Source organism: Hippopotamus amphibius, chromosome 8 (genome assembly GCF_030028045.1).
Source record: "Hippopotamus amphibius kiboko isolate mHipAmp2 chromosome 8, mHipAmp2.hap2, whole genome shotgun sequence".
Taxonomy (NCBI): Eukaryota; Metazoa; Chordata; class Mammalia; order Artiodactyla; family Hippopotamidae; genus Hippopotamus; species Hippopotamus amphibius.
The window spans coordinates 122,242,188-122,266,713 of record NC_080193.1 but is presented as its reverse complement, the minus strand read 5'-3'; the positions used below and the strand labels follow the sequence as shown (position 1 = coordinate 122,266,713).

The 24,526-nt window shown below is 34.0% G+C and overlaps 1 protein-coding gene across 2 annotated transcripts in view; it reads right to left on the bottom strand.

Annotated features, from left to right (window-relative positions):
- Window positions 1-749: 749 nt before the first annotated feature.
- The window catches only part of CWC22 (CWC22 spliceosome associated protein homolog), a 56,011-nt gene continuing 32,234 nt past the window's right edge, over window positions 750-24,526 (bottom strand). For both annotated transcript variants that reach the window (XM_057746208.1, XM_057746209.1), the window contains exons 11-20: window positions 24,406-24,468; window positions 19,606-19,710; window positions 18,247-18,328; window positions 14,626-14,686; window positions 10,436-10,513; window positions 9,652-9,804; window positions 7,930-8,057; window positions 6,146-6,247; window positions 5,832-6,052; window positions 750-1,578 (exon numbers count right to left, since the gene is read on the bottom strand). In XM_057746208.1, coding sequence (XP_057602191.1) covers window positions 1,007-1,578; window positions 5,832-6,052; window positions 6,146-6,247; window positions 7,930-8,057; window positions 9,652-9,804; window positions 10,436-10,513; window positions 14,626-14,686; window positions 18,247-18,328; window positions 19,606-19,710; window positions 24,406-24,468 — 1,565 coding nt within the window. In that variant the 3' untranslated portion in view covers window positions 750-1,006. The remainder of the gene's footprint in view (window positions 1,579-5,831; window positions 6,053-6,145; window positions 6,248-7,929; window positions 8,058-9,651; window positions 9,805-10,435; window positions 10,514-14,625; window positions 14,687-18,246; window positions 18,329-19,605; window positions 19,711-24,405; window positions 24,469-24,526) is intronic.

Below are 24,526 nucleotides of genomic sequence, written 5' to 3'. Positions count from 1 at the left end.
AAATGTTAAAATGGTGGTTTCATTATTCTTGAACCTGGACATTGGCTAAAATGGATTTTATATATTTTTAAGATGAACAAGTACAAGTAGTCTATTTAGTAAATAAGGTTAAATGTCAGCAAATCTAAAATTTCAAAGGCAATATTTTATTTCAAAAGTAATAATTAATACGGTCACATATTAACTGGTGAGTTACAATGGTGGAAACCCTTAAAATTCTTATAAAAAACTAGAATTATTTCACAGTTACTCTTGCTCACATTTCTCATGACTGTATGTTTTCCAGTGATCTATTAATACAAATTAAAAATTCAATACATATTAACTTACCAACCAACGCTGAGAAGAAGCACTAATCACAAAGAATTTCAATTAAATGCTAATCTAACAGTCCAGAAAGAAATGTTATTGTGAGAAGTCCTAATTATAAATAAGATAGCTGTGTATCTGTTTAAGGACTAACATACACCTAGCTTCACCAAAACACTTCTGAAAAAAATTACACATACCTGTTCTGTTCAAGACATAATATGCAACTTAAAATAATTCCTCCACTTAAAAAAAAGCATGACTCCTAAAAAAGGTTCACAGCATCTCATTAACAAAGCAAAAACGTTAAACTGAAATGGTTCCTCTACTTTTGTCTTCAGTTACAAATAAAAAGTCACTACCAATTCAATACAGTAATTCGATGAACAGCTGGAAACATTATCAGAAAATCTGTCAATGAAAAAAAATCACTGATTCAATGAGCATTTGACCATTTTATTAACAAAATATAGGCAAGAATTACATCCCTCTCTGGTGAAACTTTTCCAATAATTTTATGTGGAGGGCTTTAAGATGTATCGATTATAAAACATGTTAAAATGAAAACATTTTTTCAATGTACAAATACAAACCAATACTTTATACAAAAATTCTCTACAAAGTTTGTCAATCAATGTAAAAAATAATTTGTTTCAACTGAATATAAGGCATGTTCAGTTTCTATAATTTTGCAGCATTATTTTTTTTGCTTTGTTGGAGACTTTTCTCTTCTCCGGTCCTGACTCTTCTTGGACTCTCTGGATTGTTCAGAGTATTGGCCAGACTTTTCCCATCGCCTCTCAGCACCATTCTGACACTTATCCTCATCGCTTCTAGAGCCTGAATGTCTTTTATTCTTTTCTCTTGACTTGGACCTTTCCTTTCTTCTAAAATTCTCACTGTCCTTATTTCGGTGTCTGTGCTCATTTTCAGAAAAAGAATTTCTTCTCTCTCCTCTTTTCTTTTTGGGATCCCCACGATTATGTTCCAAATCTATGTACATTTCTTGGTCTCTGTCATCCATGGCTCTGCTGTAGCTATTTCGCTCAGAAGGAACTCCTCTGTCTGAAGTGTATTTTGTTACGGGATCTCTTGAATCTCTGTCTCTGGGTTTCTCTGACCTCCTTTCTCTCTCAGTCCTTGTTTCCTGACGCCGTTGTTCTGGTCGCCTTTCTTCTTGTTTCCTATCATTCGCTTGTTGTTTCCTGATCAATTTATCTACTTCTTTACTTCTGTGGTTCCTTTGCCCCTTCTTTCTTACATCTTTAGCTGCATGTGTAAAATGAAATATAGTTAGCTTTTATTTTATTTCATTTTCACAACTGAAAAACCACACTACTCATACATTACAGGTTTACTAATTCGGACAAACTGGATGCAGAGCCAAATTGACTGAACGCAAAGTTTGATGACAGAACTTTATACAAAAAGTGTAATTTTTAAGAATATACATTAATGGAAGTATGCTTTGATCCTTAACTCAAAACAGTAAATAAGAACTTTAAATAAACTATAGCAAAAGGTAAAAGTTTTAATGTAGTGACTAATGTGCTACATTCCCATTTACAAATTTTATCCAAAACATAAATTCCAGCCCACATGCATCATGTCACATGAAATATTATGTCAGATCTGGTACATAATTAAAATACAATGATCATACATGCCAGCAATGTCACTTCCTGAAAGATGGGCTGAGTGGGATGACTGGGTTTGCGTAACAATATGAATATGTATTTTTCAAGTAAAAACCTCTACCTACAAAAACAATAGTTCTGCTATCAGAGATGTACTAACTGTACTAGCAAAATGAAGCTATACTGAGATATAGGCTTTATGAGAGCCACAAAGTTTGATTTCTGAGAAAACTCTTCTAAGAAGACCTTGAAACTTAATTTTACTGATATGATCACAAATATAAATTACAATGAAGCATCTTACCATGTTATACTATAAAACACATTTAATCACTGTATCTGTGTTATTTAGTTTGGGTACATAATCAAAGCTACTGAGATGACCACAATGTCTGTCAAATTCTATGAATATAGAAAGAAGAAAATATGGTTGCCTACCCTTGTCCTGCCTCCACCCAAACCTCAATGTACCAGCCTCTATTTCTCTTGCCAAATGCCTACCCTTGGCACAGTCAGTTGGTTTGTCACTAAAGACCTATTTCTCTGGTTCCTATCAAGCAACTCAGCTGAGCTGCAGCTACCTAAGCAGAAACCATCTGGCTCTGTGCAGAATCAGTGTCTCTCTGACCCTTCTGTATGCCACTCTTGGTGTTTCTTGACACTAAAACCTGAACCCTATCATAATATGCACTCTCTTCTCTCTTTGGTGTTTGCTTTACAATTTTCTAATTTAGGGGACGTTCATACTGCTTTTATGCTGTTTAATATTTTATTGATAAAACTGAAAGCTCTCTACTGAAACTGTATGATGAGGCAAATTAATTTTGAATCAGCAAGCTTCCTTACTGTAGCAGTTCATGCTGTGTTATCATCTGTTCTCAAAACAGATACCATGAAATAACAAATTCTTTAGAGGTGAATGGTAAATGAACAATGTTAATGTATTTCAATTCAAGAATAAAACTTCCTGTGAGCACATGGAATCTTGCTCTAATAATATAAAACACTGAGAGTCCCCTCATTCTAGATGCCACATAGTATGTAAAAACACTTTGAAATGAAACGAGCATGTAAAGACTAGCCTTCCAATCTACTAAGGCTATGGGGAAAAGTGCTGCCTCTCTGAAATATGCGTTAAAAAAACAAGAAACGACGTGCATTTTGGACAATCAGACTATCTCTTAGTCAAGCTAAGATACTATGATGAAAGAAAGCAGAGTTGGCCCTGGAGAAAATAACATAGTCCTTTTCAAAAAATGGCATATTTGAAAAGATCCTTTACTATAGCACTGTCCCTTCCCAAGGAGGATGGAGAAGATTGTGAGAGACTAGTAATGCTGCTGAAAACAACTAGAAATATCAGATAAAAATTTAACATCTTCTGCTTAAAGGCACTAAATATCTGCAACAACTTGAGATGCTATAAGGAAGGAAGTGCTCAAAAAAAAATGATGGGTATATGTCAAAAGAATATAGGAGTTAACTTGAAGGAATTCCTCATTGCCGAAACTGAAATGATCTGAACAAGAGAATAAAAGATGGCATTGGACTTTAACCCACAGACTAAGATAAATATCCATGAGTCCACACTGATATAAATATACAGCCGGATTAATAAATAAATGGGGGGGGAGTACAACTCTTTCTTACAGGAGAAATTCAATTACTAAATGTAGAAGAGACGAAAAGGAAAACTGCCATTTGGTAAACACTACAGTACTAAATGTTGCAGATAAGATCCAAAGATAGATGTGAAAACAGAAGACTGAAAGTCAGAGGAGAAAGAGGAGATTTGCATAGTACTGAATTATCTCAATACAAGATATTAATTCACAGAGAAAAACAGTCTCCATGAAAAAATCCAGCATATACCACTTTAACCAAGTGATCAATGTTAATGTCACCAATAAGACATAGCAATATTATCAACTCCTCAATAAGGCACAGTAAGTACAATACATCATTTCGATGGTATTCGGGCCAAAAATGAATAACTTCATTCTAATCATGAGAAAACATCAGACAGATCTCCATACTAAGGGACATTCTGCAGAATAAGTGACCAGAGGACTTAAAAAGGGTCAAAGCCATTCAAAACAAGGAAAGCCTGAGAGGAACTACTGCAGGTTGTAGATGATTAAAGAGAAATACAGTTAAAGGCAAGGAGCACCCTGGAACAAGAAAAAAGGACATTAGTGGGAAAACTGGTGAAAGTAAAATAAGACCTGTTGTTTGATTAATAGTATTTTCCCAGTGTTATTTCCTGGTTTTGGTAAGTGAACTATGGTTATGGAAGATGCCAACATTAGGGGAAGCTAGCTGAAGGCTACATGGAAATTCTCTGTACTATTTTTGCAACTTTTTTATAAGTCAAGAATTAGTTTAAAATAAAAAATAAAAAATAGACACCAGAGAGATGGCAAAAACAAAACAAAACAAAACAACCACTAGGACTAGAAGGGCCGAGACTCAAGAGAAGGCACAACTGTAGAGAAGTAAGCTGATGTCACTTTCTCCCTGTGAGTATCTGCTGATTCAGGGCTGCTGCTGAGGGACAGAGACCAGCAGAGCTCTGGCAGCCTTGCAGGGCTTGAGAAGGAAGAAGAATGGGACTAGTTATCTGCAGTACATACATGTGACAAAAGACACATGTGAAATACATAAAGGAGCTTACAAATCAATAGCAAGGACAATTTAATAAAAAAAAAAGGAAGGGAGGAGGCAAAAACCCTGAACAAAGCCATGTAACAAAAAGTAAGTATCCAAATGGCCAATAAATATAAAATGATGCTCAACTTCATTAGTAATCAAGGAAATGCAAATTAAAACCACAATGCAATACCATTACACACCCACCAAAATTACTAAAATGAAAAAGACAGTCAAAGTGTTAGTGAGGATGGAAACTACTAGAGCTCTCATACATGGCTGGTGGGAGTGCAAATTGGAATAACCATGTAGAAAGCTGTTTGGCAGTATCTACACACACCCTACAATCCAGTGATTCCACCTCTAGGTACATATCCAACAGAAATGTGCATGCATACACACACACACACACATCACCAGAAGACATGCACAAGAGCGTTCATGGGAACACTATTTACAAATTTAAATTTCCACTGAGTAAAAAGGATAAATGTTACATGTACTGTGGAATATCTGTATAGTGAAAAACTACACAGCAATGAGAAAGACCTATAACTAAATGGAATGGTACGGATGTATCTCACAAACATAAAGTTGAAAGATAAACCAAACATAAAGGACTTCATAGAATATAAATCTAAAGTTAAAAGCAGGCAAAACTAACTCACAGAATTACAAATCAGAACAGGAGCTGCCATGAGGCATCGGATGGGAGGAGTGGTAGTAAGCAGGAAAGGGAACAAGGAAGACTTCTCGGGTACTGATCATTCTTGTTCTGGATCCTGGCTACATGGTTGTGGTCTGTTTATGAAAATTTATATAACTATTCACTTATAAGGTATGCACTGAATGTGTGGTGTCAATTACTAACATAAAGCTTTACTATTAAGAGTAAAAAAATTAAAATTTCTTTAAAACATAACCATCAGGACAGCTCCTGTAAGCACGATTACAGACATTATGAATGGCATTTCAGTCAGCACTCAAATAAATATTTGCCAGTGGAATATCTTCATTCCGACGAAAAGGATTCCAAAAGACAACCTTAGCATTCTTAATGTTGAATTTAGTATAGACTGCAACAGTGATAAGTGATCATTTATATTATTAATTGTGGCTTTTAAACACTGAACTCTAAAATGAATAAGCAATCAAATTATTCTCTTCCCTTGTAAACACTACCAGCAATATACTTGTTAGAGAAGAGCACTATCAATTATAAATGAGTTTCAATACCTGAGGCTGAGCTCTGACTACTGGTGGATGAAGAATCGCTTTCTTCACTAGAAGAGTCTGAACTGCTGTCACTGCTGTCCGAATCAGAGGCAGAGGAGTCAGACTCTGAGGAGGAGGACTCGGAAGAGGAAGAGGAGGGGGAGGATTTATTTGGCTCAACATCCGGTTTTTGTGCCACGATGACCTTTGGTGTATTTTTGAGATGCTCACGCAATTCATCCCTAATTAAAAACATAATCTCTGTTAGATTCTGCCTTGAAGGCAACTGTGAGATCATTTTGTAAGATGAACAACATTTTGATAATAATTCTTACGTTAAACCTCCAAGACCTATAGAAGTAAAGAAGTTGATGGCAAACCGAGTGTTTCTTGGGTTATCTCGAGGTAATAATCCTTCAAAGAATGGCTGTAGAGTTCTAAAGAAGAAAAGGAAAATGAACAAAAGAGAACAGATTGCTTAAAGATAAAAAGGCAAAATCCTTATATAGTCATTTTTCAGATTTTCTATATATTGAATTAGTAAATGAAATATAAGCAAGTAATTTAAAAATCATTTATTAGGTCAAGTTGCATACTATCTAAATGAAATGAATAGAGTCAAGCCATAATTTACTGAAATTGATTTCTAGGGATTTCCCTGGTTGTCCAGTGGTTAGAACTTGGTGTTTTCACTGCCAAGGGCCTGGGTTCACTCCCTGGTGGAGGAACTAAGATCCTGCAAGCTACAATGCGCAGCAAAAAAAAAAAAAAAAAAAAAATTGACTTCTATAATTATACAACAGAGGTTTTTTAAAAACTTCCTTATACACACATATACACTCAATAGATATAGGTATATAACACATATAAACCTATATATACATACGTATGTACAGAAAAGTAAAAAAATAACCCTTCTCTGTTGTACATACATACACATATGTATACACAGCACTGTGCAAGTTAGAGGAAGAGGGGGAGAAGCAGACAACAAAAGAGAAATCAAGGGTAAAGACTGTACGGAATCACTATTTCTAGGGAGGAGCACAAATAGAAAAACATTAACAACACAATGTGCTTCTGGACATGTGGTTTTTGAGTACCACATTCAATGGACTAAGCAGCAGAGTTAGGAAAAATCATTCTTCATAGAAAAAGGTAACAATAGAAGAAGATCGATTGAGAGTTTGCTGAATAGAACAAGAGAAGGAATTCCCAGCTCTGGCATGAATTAGCCAGACTTGCTTACAAGCCAGGCAACGTTGGTGCCGCCAGAGTGCAGCTTGCTGGAGAAGGGAGTACATGAGCCTGGCAAAGTAGACAAGGACCAATAAATACGTATATGAAGCCAAGAGAAGCGGATGGATTGGCCCAGAGCATGTGGAATCTAGGACAGACCTTTGGCAAACGCTGGAGAGGCAGGCTAAAGAGAAGAGAGAGACTGGGAGGAGCAAGGCAGAGTGAGAAGGAAGTGAGGAGCAAGTGCGCAGCAGCGTGAGACCAAGAGGTCAAGAGGCACGCAGACTGAGAAAGACTGTGCGATTTGGCAGGTGGTCACGGAGAAAAATTTGAAAGGATTTCAGGAGTGTGAGTGGAGTAGAAGCCAATGTGAGTGGTAATGGGCAATCTGAATACGTGTGGAGTAAGAAAGCTGGGACAGGGATTACAGGACAGTCCTGGAACAAAGCCCTAGTGCAGTGTAATAATTTGTAACAGTTACAGGACTGATATTCACTGGTATATGTGCATAATCACCCACTGACAGTAAAAAAATTATCCTTCTAAGGCTCAATATTAGGGTAAAAATGAAAATAAAAGTATGAATACTCATTACTGGAAAACTCCAGTGAGCATGCAAAAATAATTTTGTATAAAAATTTTGTTTTAATTAAAAGAGGCATTAATTCTGCATTTTCTCTAATTGAACTAAACGATGATTAAAAGTTTCATGTTGTCCTGTGCCACACAGAACATGAGAGTCAGAGGAGTGACTAATGGACAAAGAATGTCTTAAGGACTTAACTCGTATTTTTACAACTAAGGGTGAATGTACAGTTGCTAAAGTCGGGGAAAACCTCTGAGGCCAGTAAGAACAAAAAGTGCTTAATAATAAACTTACTCATCCTTTAATCTTGCATTAAGTTTAGGAAGACCCATGTATTCACACAATTCCTGGAAAAATATTTTCACAAAAATTCTACTGGATGATGTAGTGGTTTCTTCACTCAGCTTTATGCACTCAAGAACCTGAAAATTAAAATTAAAAAAAGATAATTTTATTTTGGTGTTCAAAAGATAAGACAAAGTGACCAATATCTGTAACTGCTAGTGTCCCTTGAAATTAATGATTTGTTCTCATCTTCAATCAGAAATATCTTTAAATATCTTCCCTTATGCTATGTATTATTACTTGGGAAAGTTTAAGACTTCTTCCCTATACAAATTTTCAAAATGTTAAGATGCTACAGAAATAGAATTCATTCTCTTTCCTAAGTAATGTGATTTTTATAGCAGGGAGAAATATTGTCTTGAGCATATAATGCTAAGATTACTAGCTCCTAAAACTCACTCATCAAAACGTGGGTGTATGAAGGTTTAGGGCAAAATGCCACTTAAGGCATCAAGCTACAGTTCTGTCCAGCATATACAGTACACATGAAGAGCAAAGATGAAGAATGATGGCTTGTTCTGAATAGTAAGACTGGGGCTTAAAAACTGAAGCTCACAGAGAGATATTTTAGTGTAAATAAAAATAAAAGCAACCTCCAGTTTTTTGTGGATGATGTGTTTCAGGAGCTCATGTATTTCAGTTGTTTAAAACTCTGACTTCATTTTCGCAGAGAAGGAGGAAAAAAAACGAAGTAAAAAGTTAATGACTTGCCCTGCTGGGTTAGCTTATAAATGCCTATTAAAATAGCTGGACACACTTAGTACTTAAAGAAGTACAAAAATCTATCCAATGTTTATAAGCTCAATGACACTGCTTCATCCTACCACTGGATTGTGGTATTCTACAATATGATTCTGTTTTTTCTTTCTTCTTGGATATAGTTTCTTTCTGACTTTTCAGTTCCTTCAGCCTAACCTACCACTTTTTATTTTGCATTATTTTATTTTATTTTGCACCTTACCTCTTCTGTTATATGGTACTAAGCTTCTTGAAAGTAGGGACCATATATATAATTCTTTTTGGATGCCCAACGTCCCTTTCTTGGCGCAGAGTTGGAGACTGAACAAATGGTTGTTGAATGAACAGTTGTACAATTAAGTGCCAGCGTTTATTGAATGCAATTCATATTCCAACCCAGTGTACGTTTCCCCATCGAGAATATCTTTCCTTGTTCCAACTATGACTACAGGAACTCCTCCCTATCACTTACCCAACTTCAGTGTCTGCTAAGAAAAATACATCCTGCCAGAACAGTCATTTTGACAGTTACTCCATCAGGAAATAGGCAGTAACTCAGAGGCTTATGTGCCACCAAACTACTGGTATATGTGAATATGAGTGTGCACGCACATGTGTGTACACAGAGAAGACGAAAATCTATATTTTCTCTGAAAACACTGCTGGCCATCACTATCAAAAGGTACTGCAATATTTAGTCTGTTAATATCATCCAGGATGGTGTTTCTTACACTCATACATTATTTACTTAGCTTTCTGATCCCATGTTATATGAACACAACCTCAAAGACTGCCATGACAGCAAAAGTTTGCTCCATATTTCATTTTAAAGTACAGTTCCTACATAGGAAAAGTATGGCTATGTTATACTTAAGATCTACTCCAGAATAACAGGGGATTAGGAAAAGTACAAACATTGACCCATTTACTTACGCTCCATGGAAGTGAATCAGTGTATAAAAGGTGAGCAAACATCTTAGCAACATTTCTCAATTTGTTTGTTTCCAAGCGATGGATGGTATCATATTGTTCTTTGAATATACTTTCAAAGGATTCCATGTATTCTTTTTTTAGCATGCAAAATCGCTAATAAATTAAAAATAAAAATGTCAATACCATTATGAGCCTATTAAATCCTAATTTTATTCAATCAAAAGTTAATAAACATTTATATATCACTCAATCTTCTTGTGCTGTATAATGGAATGCTCAAGAAAGAAGTTAATATATATTACCCCTATCTACCTGGGATTTATATGCTAAAACAAAGTTATACATGTAGCTGACCATAGACACACACATTTGTATAAGATAAATATACTTCTCTGTGGGTTGAGTTTGAATTCAAAAAATTATTTTAGCTCATGCTTTATTTGTGCTGCCTGAACATGTACTTGACTTCAGAAACTGCTGTGAAATTTTCAAAAGACAGCATTTAATTGTCTTCTTTGGGAAATTGTTACAAAGCAATCTGGGAAATGCAGAATTTCTCAAAGTTCTGGAAGAGTGATACACAATGTTAAGGCACTACAGAGATGAAGTGGGAAAGCAGGAAGCTGCAGAGTGGAAAACCTGTGGAAGGGAAGGACAAGTTGCTTTCAGCAAAGATATGTTATTACAGGCAACAAAGCAGATACGTTAATTCACAGCACTCGTGTTACGAATCACCTCTGTGATTTCAACGAAATTCAACAAGAAAAATGAGGTTGGAACTCACCCCAGCTAATAGGCCAAAAAATTTCTCGTATGTCCTTTGTTGGGCACAGCAATCAAGTATCATGTTGCAGAGTTCTTTCTATTTGGAAAGAAATTACATTAATGATTCAAAGCACAATGAATCCATGCTGTATGATAATTTATCAGTATGACAGAGACAGCCTGAATTTTTAAATAAGGTTTTAAAAACACAAAACTTTGTGAACTTTAGCTATGAAGACAAAATAAAAAAATTCAATCTAGGTCAAGCCAATAGTTTTTTTTAAAGTCTTCTATCTGGCTGACATAAATTCCAGTCATTTATGCTACTTAGATTGATTATAAAATTCTAAATTCATATAAGTACGAACCACTTCAAGAAAACCTAGTATAGGAAACAGATGCATCAAAAAGAGACTAAATATACTGTATTCTACAAAGATTCTATACAGAAGTCTTTTAAATATAGATCACCAATACAAAATCTAACAATTCAGTTATACATTTCCAAAGAATTAAACTCAATTATCAAGGAATAAATTGTGTTAGTATGGAAAAGGCAGAACATGGTGAGTCTTTACAGAGCATACATGGGCACAACTTCAATGTTAACTTAAATGACCCTCTGGTTGATAAAGAAGAAAATATATTTAAAAGAACAACAACAAAAACACCTTTGTGGCTAAGTTTTTTAGCCTCCAAATAAATGTTACGCATATAGATCTGTCGATAGATGGATCTATACAAATAGATGGACTCATTCCATAACTGCTATGATAATACACTGTCCAATCAGTTATTTATGTGCCTTGAAAACTTCTTTGTGAAAATTCTGTTGAACTAATAAGAAATGCAAGAATACACCCAGGATCAGGAAATACCATCATCACAAATGATTTGTAACTAATAAATATTATTTACTAATTCCTGAAATAATCCTAATGAAATACATATTGATTACAGTAATTTCACAGATGAAGAAACTCAGGAAATATGGACAAATCAATGGAGACAAAATGAAAAAAGGCATACCCTAACCCTGAGCACTGCTGTAGAATTAACTAAATATCTTTTTCTACAAAACATTTATCAGAAAGTTTAAAATTAATGTTTTCTAAATACAGCAACTGTGGGACTTCCCTGGTGGTGCAGTGGTTAAGAATCTGCCTGCCAATGCAGGGGACACAGGTTTGAGCCCTGGTCTGGGAAGATCCCACATGCTACGGAGCAACTAAGCCCCTGTGCCACAACTACTGAAGCCTGTGTGCCTATAGCCCCTGCTCTGCACCAAGAGAAGACACCACAATGAGAAGCCCACACTCCACAATGAAAAGTAGTCCCTGCTCACTGCAACTAGAGAAAGCCTGTGCACAGCAACCAAGACCCAACGCAGCCATAAATCAATCAATCAAACTTTAAATACAGTAATTGCAATGTATTTGCTTTCTATAAACATAAAGCAAGCCTCTAAAATATAATGTATACCCTTTCAGGTTTTATTTTTATTTAATTTTACCTTTATATCTTCAAATAGGAATTCTGACATTTTTGTCACTTGATAACATGCAATACAACCTAAGTAATTATTGTAAATAATCTTAAAAATGAGGTCAATACAAGAACAAGGAAGCAGATACAGAGAATGGACTGGAGAACTCGAGGTATGGGAGGGGGCGGGGGGTGAAGGGGAAACTGAGAAGAAGCAAGAGAGTAGCACAGACATATATATACTACCAACTGTAAAATAGTCAGTGGGAAGTTGTTGTATAACAAAGGGAGTCCAACTCGAGGATGGAAGATGCCTTAGAGGACTGGGGCAGGGAGGGTGGGGGGGACTCGAGGGGGGGGGCGTCAAGGAAGGGAGGGAATATGGGGATATGTGTATAAAAACAGTTGATTGAACCTGGTGTACCCCCAAAAAAAATAAAATAAAAAAAAAAAAAAATATATATATATATACATTTACTGCAAATATCTATGTGCAAGAAGAAGGGGACCCTGAAGCACAGAATATTCTAGAACTGTGCTGTCCAGCACGATAGCCCCCAGCAACACATAGCTATTTAAATTTAAATTACTTAACATTATATAAAATTCAAATTTTAGTTTCTCAGTCACACTAGTCACATTTTAAGTACTTAAAAGTGACATGTGACCAGTACAGTGGCTACGGTACTAAACAGTGCAGAATATGAATATTTTCAACACTGAAGAAGTTCTACTGGACAGCGCTGTTGTAGAAGCTGATAATCCACTTACAAAACTACACTCAAAGGCCTCCCTTCACAACATAAGGTAATGTTTAGCAGTAATTATATTGCTTATTATTTTTTTAAAGATCAGTCACAAGTTGTCTTAATTAAAATGCTTATAAATGTCTAAGTTCTGAAGAGATGTACTTTGTCAAAATTTAATATAGTACTAAGAACTTAAATGAGGCTTTTCTGAGTTCTGCCATATAATGTTAATTTGATATATTAAAATGCATTTTCAACTTCTTCTACCCACACTGTATTTTACAATAACTTAAGAGTTAATCAGGTTTTGAACAATATAACACGGTAATATGCTGATAGCATTGCTAATAAAGTCAGCACTACCTGCAAAACAAATTACTTTCTTCCCTATACTAAATGCAATTACAAGAGTTATTCCCTGTGGTATAAAATAATTAAATATTTTAACATTTTAATTAAATATCATAGTGATTTTAGGAGAGTCTTTTGAGTGCATGAAAATTGATGTACTAAGACACTCTTCTAAATGTTATCAAAATATGTTGCAGTTAAGTTCTAGAACAACTATCCTCTGGATTAATATTAATAAAATTTATAATGATGTAATTATATTTCTCAAATAATGTGACAAGATCACACCATAACTTCAGTTTCAATTATAATTTTAAAGGTTACTTCACTAATTTATTCCCTTCCAATGACAACACATCAAGTGTTGTCATAAACTTTAAGAGGGAAATAATAATTTTTTAAATTTGAAAAGAAGAATCTCTTCTCAAAATTCCATACCATGGCATTTCAAGAACTAACCTATATTTTTGAATAAAGGTTGGGGAACTTTTTCAGTAAAAGGCCAGACAGTAAAAATACTTCAGGCTTCAGTGGCCATACAGTCTCTGTGACAACTAGTCAATTCTGCTGCTAAAGGGCAAAAGCAGCCACACATAATACATCAACCAACGGGCATGGCTGTACTCCAATAAAACTTTATTTACAAAAATGGGCAGTGGACCTGGACCACAGTGTGCCAATCCCTGTGAACACAGAGAACATATTTAAAGGGTTAAGACAAAGGACTTCCACCTAACACTGACTTAGCTCTGATAGTCAAGATCTTTTAGAAGACCTAGAAAGCAAACAGTCTGTAAGAGCTGCCACATTCACTCTGCACCTGTGCTAGGTCTACTACATGTAAAGCAAGGTGTGAAAAACAAAACCCTGAAAGCCTTGGCTCAGGTTCCAAGGATCTAAAATCTAGATGTGCAGGGAGCAATATGCATAAGAATACAACTAGAAAAAAAACAACCCCAAGATAAGCTTTTCAATCTAGTCTTTATTATCCTTGGTATTAGGGTTCCATGATACTTTGAACAGTGAAGTATACTGAGTTATAAGACTATGAGTCCATGGGCTAAGAGGGGGCTAAAATGTACCTTATGGATAGCTGAATCCCTGACACCTTGCAGAGTGCCTGACATACAGCATATGAGGAATACATTTTATTAAATGAATTAATGAATGAAAAAAATGGCACAGATTCTTCTATATCCAATGAAAGTAATGTAACAACATGTATAGGGATCTTTACAATTTCTATGACAAAAGAATGCTTTAGCGCATACGGTAGATGGGCCAGGAAATTCATTAAAGAACAAACTTCCTATTGTATTTAAGCCACAGTTTGATTCATAGGCAACCACTTAAATTTGTGTGAAGTGTGGTGGTTCAGAGAGACTTCTTCCTTTCCCCAAAGCCCAATCAAGCAGCCAAATTTAAGTCACTGGAATGAGTAGCATATATGAAGCACCTCAGGACTCCTAAGTTTTGAGTTATTTTAAAATTTTAGAAAAACTACATTTTAAAAAATGAATATTTAGTACTGAGTTACTGTTTCAATTTATGAAACCTATTAACTGTCTTAACCATTTTTATAGCCAATATATATTTCCTAATAGAAAAAAAAGTATTAACTTACTGTTTGACTCTCAGGAAACTCCATTTTCAGCAATTTGTGAGCACATTCTTCAAAATCTAAACTGTAGAGATAAAATGGCCACAACAGTTAGGTTAAAAACTTGCAGCATGTTAAAATGCAGCACTCTCTCATGAGTAAGAATCTTACCTTAATAATTGTTTTAAATAATTTTTCTACTATAATTTCATATTACTGTATTGTATATATAAAAAAGCCATAGTTCTTAACTCTACAAAGAATGAAGGACTGATATATACTACAGTATTATATGGATGGACCTTGACTTATGCTAAGTGAAAGAAGTCAGACATAAAGATCACATATGGTATAATTCCATTTATATCAAATGTCCAGAATGTACAAATCCATAGACACAGAAAGCAGGCAAATTTTTATTACGCTGCTAAATATTTCCACTTCTCCCGATCCAAGTCAGGAAGAGGAAAAAGATGTTCCAGGAGCCCAGCACGACATCTAGTGCTTCATCACCACATTTACAAGTTACCTTGATTCATACCCAAACACAGGGCTTCTATGGTACGTTATATAAAAACTAAGTATAAAAAGTGTAAATAACCAAAATCACTTACAAAGAAAAAAATTTGTTTTTACACAACATTCATATAAATTGCATGAAAAATATCTTCAATATGCTTCACTTAAGAGAATTATCAAACTCAGTGTGAACTTGATTCCGGAATAATGTTAATATCTTTTGATAATAGCAGTATAAAATAATCACCCACTGAAATATAATAAATTTAGTTTTATAGTTCATCTGTATTCCTCAGCTTCTGTTACTTATTGGGTTTCATAAGCACAAAAGGGGTAATAATTCAGGATGGTAGAATGGAATAAAAAAACTAAAATGAAAAAAAGAAATCTATCAAGAAAGAGCTTTCATAAGAGATAATATTAAACAATATCTAGCACTAAGATTAAAACAGTTAACTGTAGTTGATAAACTTCAATAATATAGCAATACCAAAAGTATTTTAAAAGATGTGACATTTTCTAGTTTCTATTTTTTTAAAAAACAGAATTAGTACTCAGGAAAAAAATCCTGTAATTTCTGAAAAACAAGTCAAGTAGTTCATGGAAAAATTTTACAACTTTGCTTTTATCTAATAAGTGAAGAATCAGGGTGAAGGTATGACAGTCTATTTCCCTTGTTCCTGTTTTACTTTAAAGGTATTTGGTGACTCCCTACCATGACTGTTTTGAAGTTGCACTAAATATAAATGTTAAATGAATTAAATTTGCTTGATATTTTAAACCAAATGAATTTCAGGTTTAACACAAATTAACAGTGACTGAGGGAAGGACAAAGAAAAAAGATTTTACATGACGCCAGTTTTCAAGCCGTGTTTACAAATGGTTTGGTTTTGTCTCCAATCTAAGAAACTTCAAACTGTTGAGGACATGATAGTCCCACCTCCCTCTGATGCTACAGCTTCAATACCACTTAAAAGCAAGACCCACCAGGAATGTCTAATTTTTTAATAGCAAAGCTAGTTGTGTAGTTTTATGTTTTCATAGATAAAAGAAGACTCTTTAAGGAACCAGAACAGCAAGAAGATCAGAGGAGTACTGTTGAGGTCAGCCAACAAGTCTAAAAGGAAAGTAAAAAAATAAAATCCCCAAATAGTTCAGCTGCCAGAACTTTGTTCACAAGATTTCCAAAAGTGAACAGTTTATGTAAATAATCCAACCTCTTCTCAAGATAAACACTGTTGATGTTAATATATTATTTCTAGAATCTGCCTACTTATTCATATACTTAAGATAACGCTACCAGCATAATAATATAGTCTGTATTATTAGTTTTTATCCCCACCTAACATTAAAGCAGACCACTTGCCCACATCAATATTAATTCTCCATTAATCTAATTTTCAATGGTGGCATAAATTGAACATTTCGATTATTCATATTAGGCAATAAGACTCTCTCTCCCGCCCCCCACCCTTTTTTGCACTGAACAATTCTGTGTATATTTCTCTGTCAATATGTATTTCTTTAAGAAATATAATGAAAAACAAGGTCAAATGGCAATCAAACTAAGCCATTGATTCATGCTACCAAAAGGCTTTCCACAAAGAATGCACCAATTTAAATTTCCACCAATAATTTTTCCGTGTATCTAATGGAAATCATTACTACTGAGTACTGTTGCTTTAAAAAAAAATAAACCACTTCAGCTGTTTTAATGACCAACAATATTACTTATTTACCTAGAATAATATTTGCTTGATAATGTTTTTATGTTTTATACCCATTTCAGACCCATGACATGAGTCTCCCAATCATATCCTTTAAACACCTTTTTATCAAAGTTGTGTTTATTTCCTAAAATTATTTTTACTAGGCATTTAGGGGCTGAGAATTCAACAAATAACACATAAGACAGTATTTATTGTACTGTTACTAGAATTGGTATCACTATATAACACTTGTCTAATTTTTAGTTTTTCAAATCTTTTTGTGTGATTCGGAGGTTATCAAGGTTAGATCACCTAAAAAAGAGTTTCTTTTAAATAATCATTCAAAGAGCTCCACTGTGATTCTTCAAAGAGTGTTAACAGCAATATATAAAACAGTGAATCTGCTCTTTACAACCTATTACTATTGAATTTCTAAAAAAAGGACAAACAAATAAAAGGTCAAACTCTAAGAATAGCTACTTATAAAACAAATTTCTCACTTTTAAGTTTGCATAAAAAAATATTTAATAGTTTTTTCTTTCATGTGAAAAGCAAAGAAACGTAAGGGTAAATCAAAAAAATTTCTAACCAATGTTTTGCTATTTAACATTTCTCTTTCTGAAGATGAATCCAAGCCAAAAAGTTTTCAGACAGACTGAAAACAAGATGACTCCTACTTATGAATCATTTTTGCTATTACATCATACCAAATGGAAATATACAAAACCTAGTAACAAAACAAAATAGAGAAAATATTCGTTCCCCACTGTAAAATATAAACATGGTGCTCACTAAATCAATAAGCTGATGATCATTCAAAACAACAGATGTACTAAAAGCATTTAATATTTTCATTTATTTCACTTTAAAACCAAACTCACTGCCTTGAAAGGGAATAGGCTATTTTCATGACATCATAGTAATTCTTGCTTAATATTACTTCAAAGGGTCCTTAAAACCTTCCTAAGTCTAATCCCTACTTCCATTCATATTCATTTCCATCTGCACGACAAATCAGTGTCCAAACGTCATTGTGCTTCTCTGCTTAGAACCAGAGTTAGAAACCAAATTGGAAAAAAATAAAACACTGAACTTCTACTACACAATTAAATACTGTGCCAACTGTGTAATACAGAATTGTTTTCAGCTTATTAGTGATACTTAATTATAAGAAATGACATAGCTTAAAAAAACCATTTAATTGGTAAGAGTTAAATAAGTAAAGACAATTTCCTCTTGAAGTAAAGAACCAACAGCAGGAATCTATTAACTGGGGCTTGGGATGGATGTAGAAGAGGCAAGTAGTCTGAGAATCCCTACAACAGTATCTAGTTTTCTGTCATCTGATTCTAAACATCCCATGTCCTTGCCCATCCCCTGTCAAAAGTAAAGATCAACTGAGCTACAGTAATCTTACCTTGACTGAATAGCAAGATAAATTGTACGACGAAATGAGACTAGATTAATTTCTGTTTTGTCATGAATAGTCACCTTTTGTCCTGAAATTAAACATAACAAAATTATAAAACTACAAAAATAGATGTGAAGGCCTGAAAATATACCCCTGTATAATATTTTCATAATCTGTTTAGAATCTATAAGAGTTTAATAATAATGCTTTCTTTTACAGTATGTTAGTATTTATAGAATTCAAAAGTAACTATTTCTAGTATTTTGCCATATCTTAGAGTATTTTAATATATTTATTCAGCTCAAAAAAGTCCAGAACCAAGCCAGGAAAACTATTTTTGTTTCTGTGTCACCTACTCATTTAGACATTATAAAAGGTTGCATTCATGCTGTTGTCTGGTAAAACATTATTTCTATATTTATAAAGTTATCTTGATAATTTGGAAGAATTGTTAATTTACAGGTAGAAATTCAGTTTCAGAGAACACTGGATCATCATGACAGGTTCAATGGGTCCAATACAAATATGAATATTTGTTAAAATTTTATCTAATCCATGAAAACTTTCCTTATAAACATTTAATAGTTCTTATCTGAATAATAGTTTCACATAAAACAAAGAAATTCTAAAGTTAAATGTCATATATGGTTAGGAGATGTTTTAAATGAGGAAGACACTGGAAAAAATTAAACTTATTTTTATAAATTATGTTGTACAGGAGCTACTGCACTCTAAGACGGAACATTAAAAGGGAAAGATATACTTCTAATATTTTCAAATATGTAACATAAGTAAATAATGACCAGTGTATGTTCTGATGTTTTAACTGAGACTTAACCAAAGTAAAGTTGTGAGCTTATTTTCCTGTGAAAGAATATAATCAAAGCTGAAGAGGAAGAACATCATGCCTGCTTCTGTACAAATATAGTTTTTGGCCTCCCCACTCTATTTTTCCAACATGAAGAGCAAATATCTAGTCACTCTCACCTGTCACAATCATGCCAGGGTAACATAAATCACATGCATGCACTCAACATGAATGCACCTTTTTCACAGTTTATAATCAGTCATAAAATGTCAAATTAAAATTATGTTGATATTAAAAAATGAATTTCCTTGTTTAATACTTTTAGAGCAGGGTCTTCCAACCTTGCCAATCCTGATGTTTTGGGCTGGATAATACTTTGTTGTGGGGGGCAGTCTTGTGACTCGTAGGATGTTTAACAGCATCCCTAGTCTTCACCCACTAGATACTAGTAGCATCTTTCGTAACCCTTCACAGACTAAGAACCACTGTTTTAGAGGATTATGTTAGATTACTTTGGGATTATTTTACAGTTCTATTTGAATAAGCTATATTTTTACCTTCTTCATCTTCTTCTCCCTCTTCCTCCTCTTCTTCCTCCTCCTCTTCACTACTCCCAGCATCTTGGTCTGTGTTTGAGTCACTATCTCCTTCATCAAGAATTTCTAAAAGAACAAGTAAATTTAGGAAAATATGAATGAGCAAGGGATATAAATACATCTCATTCTGAGAAGAAAATTGTCAGTTCACTGCAACCCACAATGGTGTAACAGTTTATCAACCAACAAAGATGATCACATAGGCCTCATGTTATTGCCTAGATACTCAAAGAGCATTGTAATTAATGACTAGAGAAAGCCATATGTATAATTCTTCTGCCAGACAGAAAGTGGCCATGCAACAAGCAAGGGATGAGAAGAACAAAGAAAAGTAGATGAAGGTTTTCCAAAAGAGCAAGAGCACTGGAACAATAAATTGGGAAGAGAAATTAGCATATTGGAGTCAAAATATTGTTAGTTCATCATCAGAAAGACGATAGCCTATCATAAAAAGCTAAGGCTAGCTATAGAAAACAAGAATTTAGGCTAAGAATGTTTTTTGAAAGATGAAGGGAGAAGAAAAAAACTGCATACTTATAGCATTCACTTTACGTAAACAGTAGTGAGATTTTTATTAAAATGTATACCTATTAAATAGAACATTACAATCAATCCATAAACTTCCCATAGGTACACACAGAAGTTTAAAGGCTTTAAGAAAAATTGGTGAAATGAGTACTTCATTGGAATATTATTTCTTAAGATACAACTCATATTAAGAACTGGGCGAAAACAGCGATGTAAATGAGAGACTACATAAGGCCAGTCATCATGTTAATAGCAATAAACAAATGACAAAAATTAGAATCGTATTTTGCCCAGTGTTATGTGCTCTATCAGTAGGACAAAAGACAAATGTACAATGGTGATGGTTATTTCAAGGAAAGTACTTGTGTGACAGAGCTGCAAGATGAATTAGCTATATTTTTCATCTTTACAAATCTGGCCAACAACTCACTTTTGCATTTTTATTATAATCAGATAGGTTTTAATACAGTTTTGGGGCCAACTAAGTTTTAGGAAAATTCTAATTTCCTTACATTTAACTAAATAGTATAAATCAGGAGCCACATGTAATACTTAATGTTAGCAGAGAGCTTTATACTGTTAGAAACAAATCATTTAACAAAAATGGACAGTTGTCATTCAGCCCTTAGCTGACACACAAGTCTCAAGAATATTTCTAACACATGTGACTTCAAGAAATGATCTGAAGAGTCTAGTTTATTATTACATAATGCGGCTTAGACAGACCTTTAAAAGAGGAAACTATTTAGTATTCAATAGTAGGAAGACAGGCACTCCTGCTGTTTTCCCACATGCTGTAAGACCTAAAACACAAGTACACCTGGGCCACTCTGAGGTGCTAATTACTAAAGCTGTGCCCACTTCCTGCTGCGGCCATTTTTTTTATGCCAGCTCTAGAACATATTATGAAAGAATGAAGGTCAAATGGATTGTCTAGTCGTTTACATCATCCTCTCCTTATCTCTTCACTTTAGGATCTACTTACTGAAATCACTTAGGCAATGACAACTGGATTTTATTAACTGAATAAAGCAGTGGTTTCCAAGTATGGTCTGTGAGTCCTGGGGGGAATCACTGAGACCTGTCAGGTGGTCTGTGAGGTCAAACTATTTTCAAAATGATACCGAGATACTATCTGCCTTTTCACTGTGCTGACATCTGAAATAAAGATGCAAAAGCAATAGGGGTTAAAACTTGCTGCTTGCTTAGTACAAATCAAGGTAGCAAACTGCACTAGCAGTCACTGTACTCTTTACTGCCACACTATCGTAGTAAAGAAAAAAAAAGTTTCATTTAAGAATGCCCTTGAAGAAAAAACATAAAATTATTAATTTTGTTAAATCTTAGCCCTTGAGTATTGGTATTTATAACAGTCTGAGTAAGAAAACATGAAGTTCATATATAGCACCTCCCTTAAAGACAAATGTACAATGGTGATGGTTATTTCAAGGAAAGTACTTGTGTGACAGAGCTGCAAGATGAATTAGCTATATTTTTCATCTTTACTTGAAAGAAAAGCAGACAAACTAGAGTTGTTAGGTATTTACCAGACATTTTCTCAAATATAAACAAAGTGAGACTATCATTTCAAGAAAAATAACCAATAGGTATTTTCAGGTATTTGCCACCATGATCAAATTAAGAGTTTTCAAGGAACTTTCCTGCTGGCACAGTGGTTAGGAATCCACCTGTCAATGCAGGGGACAGGGTTTGATCCCTGGTCTCGAAGATCCCACATGCATCAGAGCAACTAAGCCCGTGTGCCACAACTACTGAGCCTGCGCCTAGAGCCCACAAGCCACAACTACTGAAGGCCATGTGCCTAGAGCCTGTGCTCTGCATGCAACGAGAGAAGCCACTGCACTGAGAAGCCTGAGCACTGCAAGGAGGAGTAGCCCCCGCTCGCTGCAACTAGAGAAAGCCCGCGAGCAGCAACAGAAACCCAACACAGCCAATAAATAAATAAATTAATCCAAAAAACAAACAAAAAAGATTTAAAAGAAAAAAAAAAGAGTTTTCAAGAGAAAATTAGAATTTTGGAAAACTTATATTCAGCCCTGTGAGCTTGACAGCTTCCCAATACTTAGACTTTTCTGATAAGATAGGTGCTAATATGAATAAGTGTGATTTCTTGATATTTAACTTAAATATCAATTTAATTTTGATAATGTTAACACATTAATACTTGAAAGTTGTGAATAATTCAGTGAATTGGTATTTTCCAAATGACCAATGCAACATGTTACAAAATCATGCATGGGTGAAAGATCATGCAAAGTGACAGGCCAATAGATTTTAATGTTAACAAAGTATGAAAATTCATGGATACTGTTTCAGGTTTCACAGTGCAATTAAATTGTTAAGAAACCACTAGCTATTAAATATTAATTGGAATAGTATTAAACAAAAATATACACAATTATAATTCTGAAAAGGCTATTAAAATACTCCTCCCTTTCCAACTACATATCTGTGGTGAGGCTAAATTTCCATCATATATTTCAATCAAAACAACCTATTGCAACAGACTGAAATCAGAAACAATGAGAATCCAACTGTTTCCTATTAAGCCAGGCATTAAACTGTACAAAATATGTAAAACATGCCATTCTTTTTCTTAAATTTCTTTGTTTTGAAAAGGAGTTATTTTCATAAAAACATGTAACTTATGCAGATATGTATTAGGTTTATTATTGTTATTTTGAAATGACCTAATATTTTTTATATTCTCAGTTTTAATTTCTAGTAAGTAAATGTCAATAGATACAGCCCATGAATAAACAAAAGCTCTTTGGAGTCCTCAATAATTTTTAAGAGTATAAAGGGATCCAGTATCTATATGTGTATGGCTGATTCATTTTGTTGTGCTGTGGAGGCTAACACAACATTGTAAAGCAACCATACTTTAATAAAAATTAATAAGTAAGTGAATAAACTTTACACAAATAGGAAAAAAAAATAGAGTATAAAGGGATCCTGCGACCACAGAGTTTAAGGAATGCTGTAATAAAGAAAAGTATTACTTTCTTGGCCCAAAACCATATCAGGTATAGTAAGAATTCCACAACATCATTTAGCATCCTTCAGGGAGAAAGCAGAAAAAGAAGTTCATAAGAAAAGAAGAAAATGGGTTTAAGGGGTTTCTCTATGTTTAGAAACTAAATTTATTAGAGAAAAAGGAATCTGGCTGTTGCAGTGAAATGCCCCTAGGAAAACAGCATCTAAGGAGAGAAACCTATTTACTGTACCTGATTTTTAGGATAACATATAGAATGGGAAGCTTCTTACACCTTTACCCTTGACATTTCACTTCTAAGCATGACTAAAACACAGAACACAGCAATGACTGTGTTCTGCCCTCTCTTCCTAGGAGCTTTAAGAGCTGTAAGTATTTGTCAGATAAAATCACAACTCAAGGGAAATAAACCCATAAAATTATTATGTAATTATAATACACAAAATAACGTAATAGAATATAATAGAATGATATAAGTAGCTCTGAATATTAGCTTTAGAAGAAAAATAATGATACACTATGAAAAAAAAAAAACAACAGTACCAGTGTCTAAATACAAGCTCTGTGGCAATATAAAACACTGTATTTTTATTTACCCTTACACAAACAAGTTAACATTTACTCTTACATCAAACAAGTAATTTGTTCTAGGAAACTAAGCTGGTAATGGCAAAAACAAAATACAAACCAATATCTGTACAAAGTTAGTGCTTACAATACACTAATGATGTACAAATGGCAATAATCAATTTATCCACTTATTAAGTATATTAAATACTAACACAGTATCCAGTACTGTGATTGACTTTATCAGAAAGAAAGAATGATGTATAAAACTTAAAAGTATAGCACTTAACTGAATATTAAATTGGGTGGCAATTTAAGCAGCAATACTTAAGTGGAAGTGAAGTTAAATAAAGGTCACTGGCAATACATGAATATTTCTTAAGAGGAATGAAGCTTAAGAGTTGCATAATTAAATAGAGAGAAAGAAGAGAGGGAAAAATGAGTTAAATACTTTAGAATGAAGTAATACCATGGATAAGCACTAGAGAGGAAAATAATGCATGAGCAAACAGTGAAGAGAATGGCTTCATAAAGCAAAGATTTCAATGGGTGGGGGGGGTCAGTGATCTATACCATTCTATCAGTATTATATAATTACACAAATTGCTTGTACTTATCCAAACGAAATTATTTTATAAAATTCTACATACCCTTCTTAATAGCTTTGTACTTCTCTTCATTCTCCATAAAATTAGGATCCATCTTGAAAACATCTCAAAAAAGAAAAAATACTGAAGTTAGTGTTTATTTTCTATGTTTATGTTTGTATTC